The following is a 7,387-nucleotide window of genomic DNA, read 5'->3' on the forward strand; positions in this document are numbered from 1 at the left end:
GTGAAATCTTACTACTTCTTCAAACAGTGACATTTTCACTGATTCATTTTTCAAGAGAGAGGTGTTGACGATAAAATCGTGCGGCACGAGATATTCTCCCGTTACGGAGTAAAACAACGAAACCGTAAAAAGTAACTGAAATATTACCCTTGCTTTTATCCGACGACTCTCACAATCTCTCGGCTGGTCTTTGCTGAACGCGATACGAAGCTTGGAGCTAATTTCCATGCCGGAGTTATAAAGAGACTAGCGCGAGCAAGGGAAATTGGGCAAAGCAAGGAAAATTACTATAATCAACCCTGTGAATAAGTAACAATTATCTACGCATTGCGACGTCCTTAAGGCCCGTATTTGCAGTCGTTACTTGAATCTCAAAAGTTTCGAAAGCGTGTCAGATGAAATTTCTAAGATAGAGTTTTATATCATAAAATGTGGACCCGCTCAATAAATACATTTCTAGTAGAAATCAAAATGAAATTATGTGTTCAGTTAAAAAGCTAAACGATCACTCGTATTAAATTTGATTATCGCATATCATTATATTTCTGATATATGGATTTTGTTATACATTAATTATAATATTATGGTAATTAATCATCATTTATTAATTAACTGTATATTAAAATGCATTGTTATGTTAAAGCTAATAAAACAATTATTTCGACGAATAAACGCAGTATAGCCCCCTTCGATAGAAAAATCGAAAATACGTAGGTATCGTAATTAAATTGATACATATATATGCTATTAATAATTATTGTATTTCTTTATCAATAATATTAATATCTGCCTATCTTTTTATCAATAGGTGAATTAGAAATCGAGTGCGAAAAAAAGGAAAACAAATATGATATTGCGTAAGCGCGTATTTTGTAAGAATACAAGACAAACAAATTTAAATTATCAAAACTATTAAGAGAACTTTCAAAAAATAGATAAGATATTAAAACAATTTAATAGTGCAAGAGACGGCGCGCGCGCACACACACACACACACACACACACACACACACAAGAATAGTGATTTCAAGAATTTCATTTCCTAGAAATCGCGAAAGTTTAAAGTATGAAAATCAGCACAGTATCAAGAGAATCAGCAAAAAGATGGCACGATATAAAATTGGGAGTCCAAAAATTTTTGAAATTAAATAATTTGATCTGTGAAAAATTATTCTCAAAAGTGAGAAAAGTATTAGGAAAATATAATCAGCAAATAAGGGACAACTTTTTGCCGTTGTGTCTAAGCTATCAACTATCGGTATTTATGGACAGTCGATAGTTAGAAAAATGAAATTTACTAATGTTGATATTTTGCAAATCATTTAAATAATTGATAATTACAAAATTTAAATTTCTGGTAATCGAAAAATATAATCCAGAAAATATAGTCAAAAGAGAGATAGCACGTAAACTAAAATTTCAAGAATCGTAATTTCAAGATTTTCCAGAAATTTTAAGCTAACAATTTGAACGAAGAAGAGAGAAATTAACTCTTGCTGCAACCCAATCTTATTATAAATAATTGCTTATACAACTTCTAACTAAAAACATAACTGAAAGCGGCATAAGAATTGTGAACTCTTAAAGAATGATAAAATCCAGAAAGATGAATTGGCAATTGGTTTTTCTCTCGAAGGATAAGCACTTCCTTGCTTTTCGATGTTTTTTTTCTTCTTAATAAATCAATAGAGTTGAAGAATTTCCCAATCTTTTATTATCATTATCATATTCTCTATAATAAATTGGAAAATTCTTTAACTCTATCGATTTATTAAGAAAAATTATACTATAAATATACACGATTATATTATAAATCTTTATAAGATTTATTAAGAATCTGTAATTTTTTAATCAAAGATTGTGCTGTATTTTTAATGCAAAACTCCTTTATCTAAGAAGAAGAGAAATTTTACACTCGGGCAAAGCGCGAGAGACCCCCGGACAAACACAGTCGCGCAAACGCGAGAAGAATTTTCCGAATGCTGTAATATCCGATTCGGCGACATTGCGCACATCCGCGTGAGCCGCTATTGAATTTATTATTATGCATTTATGTAGATTGAAATTAATATTAGGAGCGAGAGGAATCCCCGCGCGTCTGGCAGCGATGCCGCCGCGATTCCAAACAGTGATTCCATGGAAATCCCGCGATTGAATTCGCGGTCATGATTAGTTTCTCAGCTTACTTTTCTCCGCACCTTCCGTTACTGCGCGCCCTTACAAGCGTCTGTTATAAGTTTCAAACTTCTTTATCGTGTTTCCGATTGATCCGCGCGTTCTATTATTAAAAGTAATGTTTCTCCGCCGATGCTTCGCCGATGCCTCCGCTCTTTCGCTCGTTTGAATTTTCCCTTACATTTATTAAATTAATTCAGGAATCTCTATTTATAAATTCCGAATGGCGTTCCGGACAAAACGTTTTTTACTTTCATTCGCGCGCAGTAAAATCAGCCGTAATTCATTTGCGAAACACGCTCGCCGCTATTTCGTAAATTAGCCCCCGCGTTTCGCGTTAATCGAGATGCTACAGTAAAACCGTGTGTGATCCGCTTTTATTAAACTCTCAACTCGCCGCATAACTCGGTCGCAATTGTTACCGATGCCGAATATATTATAATGCCGCGTATCCTATCGCATCGTATAAATTCTGATCCTTATGGGGCCGCGAATTCTTCGTATATATTTCCGCGTGCAACATGTGCGGGATAGACGACGATATTTCTCCGGTATCGAGAATAGATATATTGAAACGTCGTGGAGCAATCGTACGTGCCGCCCTCGATTGAACGTGTTCCACGTTCTATGGAAGTAACTGTGCTTTGCGGGAACAACAGGTAACAGGGCGGAGGGGAGATATTACGAGAAGATAAAATAAATAAACCATTATATGATTTACATTACGCAACTGTATAGGATGGGACTGAATTTTCGAACAATCTCTTTCGCAATTGATCGATTTTAATTATATCTAACATGCTATAATGTTGTTCTTTTGCACAAATGTTTGCGCATCCTGTATAATAATACATTTAAATCAATCGCTTCAGTGGAAATGGGAGGGAAAAAGTATATATATATATATAATTTGTCGTACATGAATTTATACTAGCGTGCAAAACCGACGTACAAAAATTGTTTGAAACTATTTCGTGCAAATGTCGCTCGTACGAGAATAACGCTGGAAAAATATATTGAAAGATCAATTTTATTGAGATTTGCCGCAAAATATATGCGAGCGTTGTCCGTTTAGCGAAGCTCAACCCATCGGATAATAAAATCGTGGAAGGACGTTGCACAAAATGCCGAAATGACGTGTATTGTATTACTTCTCGGTCACCCTGTCACTTTTTTCCCTCGCGCTTGATTGCGATGTTATTTCTGTCGCTCGTATATTTTCTGAAAATAAATAGAGGAGAAAAATCGTTATTTCAAAAATTCTATCCGATTGAAAAACTTATTTCTAAAAAAGAAAAAATATATATTTAAGAAAGAAAGAAAATGGAGATTATGCGTCACACTCCACTATATTCTGCGAAACATAATATCTCGACTCTCTCTCTTTTAAGATGAAAAGATAATTTGTCGTAACGTAAAAAGATTACTCACTTTACGCCTGCTTCGTTTTTCTCGATGCCGTAAAATCGCCTCAAGTTTTCGTTAATATCGCCATCTGATTTCGCGTGTTTTCGCGACTTCCGGAGGCTCGTCCTGAACCCGTTTAATCTTCGCATTCGATGAACTCGCTTTGCGACGCCGGGGATAGTTGGCGGTGCATCCGTAGGGAACGTCACGTATCTCCAGAACTCGTTTGTCGGCGGTGATATCTTGGTGCGATATTTCCCGTAATCGTCGATCTCGTTACCCGTTCGAGCCGCACGCTCGGTATACTTTGCCTTATTCCTCAAGATTTCGAAAACTTGGCTGCGATTCGGTTGCTTGCGCGCGATATCGTTCAAAGACTGCTTCAAACAATTATCGAGTACCTTAAAGGTGGCATTTTTCGCGTTGAGGGCATCGCTAGAACGATAAGGCGTAAGATCGGTCGACGACGTGACGTTTTGATATCTCAATTTGATCTCGAACGGGACGACACTGTTCGCATCACTGGAGTTCGAAAAGTTTTCTGCGGTCGCGATCTCGATTCCCGTGGTGGATTCTACTCTCGAACGATCATCTTCGACGGGTACTGTTATCGGGAACGACTGCGGATGCGAATCATAAAGAGTCACGTCGTTACTCGAAGTTTCATTTATCCAGTCGCTGTTGTTCGAACTAAGCATCAGTTTATCGACATCATCCGATACGATAGTCTTCGTTTCTTTCCTCAGAGATTTGCTGAAATCATATTATCGAATTGGTGTCTATTTTTGACTCATTATACAAACAGATTTTTCTCGACCGAATAAGAAAGTAAATTTTTCCTCTATCGAAATAAACACGATTCACACTCTCTTAAATTGAATCAGTGGAAATGTGTCACTGATTAAAACGGGGCGGCAAAATTTTATTGAAGATAAGTGAATATTTTACTGATTTTCACTGTTTTAATAAGCATTTACATTTTGCACAGTAAAATTTCACTGAAAAATCAGTAACAATCATACATATTATTTGCAAAATGTAGCTTTTAAAGCTTTTTTATTTATTTTAAATTGCTGTTTTTAGGAAAAAAAAACTCACATATATACATGTCTGGAATCAAAAACACGTATAACTAGTATTCAAAAATTGAGAATTATATACATATTACACTTTTCTAAGATTTGATAAATTTATATAAATAAATAATATTCTTAATCAAAAAACTCAGATCTTTCTTTAATAAAAAATATTGCTATAAATTTATCTCTCATATATAATATTATAATATGTAAGACGCACATACATTTTAAAATATTAATGATGATTGAAATTATCGCTACTGATTTGCAGTGCTACACTTATAATTGAGACCATCAGTGACTATTCTCTGCTTTTCACGTGATAATACACTCATTTCATTTAAGAGAGCAATTTTGGACATCTTTATAGATATTAGCACGGCAATCGGAAAATAAAAAAATGACCAAAAAATTTGTCAAAGTAAAGCAAGACATGGTAGAATATCTTGCGCCGTAAAACTTGGATCTAAGACCGGTAATGGCAGCGATCCGATAAATTCATCATCCAGAACTTCTCTCGCTGTCTTTAGTTCCTCTCTCTCTTAGCTTAAATCCTAACTTAAATAGACGCGAAACGTGTACTGGACTAAGTTCGAGGGAGTTTGATTACAAGAGAACGTGTCTCCTACTGCACTTACCTTGAGCAAATAAGCTACTGCTGAATTGTTAAAGCTCATTTTCAAAGAATCACGCGATTCTCGCACTCGCCAAGTTTTCACGAAACTTTCGTCACGCTCGGCAAATCAAATATTTAGACAACGTATGTTACTTCAACGTATCTCGCCGAAATATGTGTAATCGCTCGCGACAAGAGTCACTAATTATTTGGAGGGACAAATATTATAATATTGTATTGCGGTATATATATAATCTCGCTGCCGAAATCTCATGAAACAACCATTTCGGAAAGAAAGAGACGCGAATCGGAATTTATCGAAAGATTCACCTATGAAGACTTACTCTCGAATCACATCAGAATCCGTCGCGTCGAAACATTCCTCCATTTGATAATAAGCGACTATCAAAATGCGCATCAGTCGGACGAGTTTACGCTTGATAATCGACCCGTCTGGCTGAGCTTCTTGAAGCAGCAACAGCCTGGACCAGTCCGATTTCAGCGTGCCAAAAGGCAAAGCAGAGATCGGACACTTAAATCCAGCGACCATCATTTTCACGGTAGGTACATCCGTGAGATTTAATTTCGACAAATGATCATCGATCTCGTTGATATCAAACTGAACCAGTTCCGAACAGTGATCAGAAAAGCTATCGACACATTTCGCTACAAAGAAAAGAAAAATTAATTACATAGCCAATTTTTCTCGTACAAACCGCCTTAAATCTTAATACTATTTTTAAAAAATAGAGAGAACGTATAGAACTGTCAAAATCTCAAAAATATGTAATTTTCAAATCTTTCACATTAATTCAAGACGGAAATAAATTCTTCAATTCCATCATTTAAACTTAATTATAATCGCGAGATGCGCATGTTATAATTCGTTAATCTTCAAATATTGACGCGATATTTTCGGAAAATATACGTTTTTTATATAATACATAGAACAGAAATTTTGAATAGTAATATATAATTTTGTACAAGGATAATATAATAGTCGTTTATAATATAATTAAAAATTGATATATATAGTATCCTTTTCGAAAAGGACGCACGAGTATAAAACGAGATATCTGGTACGCATACTCACCGTTAATAAAAATAATCGCCGAGCAGAGGAAGAGAGGAATGTGCAGCAGTGTGTACGACGGCACTTGTCGCGACATTTTTGCGTGGACTGATCGCTCGAGCGACGGATTCATATATATTCCATTTTGTTAAGATCGGCATTTTTTTAAACACGCGTTAGCACGATTGTTGGCGCGCGCGCGAGCTCGTGAAATACATATATAAGGCAATTCTTCGCTTCCTTCTTCTGTAAAGCGAGAACGTTGCATACTTGATCCCGTGTGAGATTGGCGCGATAATGTCCGGGAATGCAAGTATTTTCAATGCTATTATATGCAGTGCGGATTTAGCATATATTCACAAAATCGCAGAGTTATTAATCGTTAAAGTATCTGATCTCGAATTATATTCGAATAATTTATTTGAATGTCGAGATTAGATACTTCAACGCGCTCTCTTAAACTTGATCAGTGAAAATGTCATTGATTGAAGCACAAAATTTTAATTTTCAGTGAGAACACTCATACTTGACTCCTCCGTCCTATGTGTATCATTGATTGTCAGTAAGATTTCACTGAAAAATCAATCGTACGCATATGTATTTGCAAGATATAGCTTTCAAAGCATTTTCTATTTATTTTGAATTGCTATTTTTTAAAAGCCCCACACATACAAATTTGAAAAAAAAAACATGTATAACTAGCATTCAAAAATTTAGAATTATATTCATATTATACTTTTTTACTTTTAAAGTATGATAAACTTACAAAAAGTGGACAAGATTCTTGGTCGAAAATCCAAATATCTTTTTTAACAAAATATATTGCTATAAATTTATTTCATATATAATATTATAATAAAGACGCATTTTAAAATATCACTGATTGAAACAGCCACTACCCTTAATTCTTACAGTGAGATTTCACTGATTTGCAGTGTTGTATTTATATCTGAGACCATCCAGATGTTTATTCACTACTTTTCAATGATAATACACTGATTCTATATTTAAAAGAATGTATATACATATATATATTGA

At 35.0% G+C, this 7,387-nt stretch overlaps 1 protein-coding gene across 1 annotated transcript; it reads right to left on the reverse strand.

The window, feature by feature from the left end:
- Positions 1-2,221: 2,221 nt before the first annotated feature.
- Positions 2,222-6,960, reverse strand: LOC115239999. Its single transcript, XM_029814910.1, has 4 exons — positions 6,371-6,960; positions 5,622-5,943; positions 3,607-4,335; positions 2,222-3,396 (listed from the first exon to the last, which is right to left on the reverse strand). Exons 1-4 carry the CDS (start codon positions 6,480-6,482, stop codon positions 3,342-3,344), a joined length of 1,218 nt encoding a protein of 405 aa, XP_029670770.1. The 5' UTR covers positions 6,483-6,960; the 3' UTR covers positions 2,222-3,341.
- Between the last annotated feature and the right edge of the window lie 427 nt (positions 6,961-7,387).

The sequence above is a fragment of the Formica exsecta genome, unplaced genomic scaffold, assembly GCF_003651465.1.
Source record: "Formica exsecta isolate Colony F162 unplaced genomic scaffold, ASM365146v1 scaffold4, whole genome shotgun sequence".
In the NCBI taxonomy this organism is placed as follows: Eukaryota; Metazoa; Arthropoda; class Insecta; order Hymenoptera; family Formicidae; genus Formica; species Formica exsecta.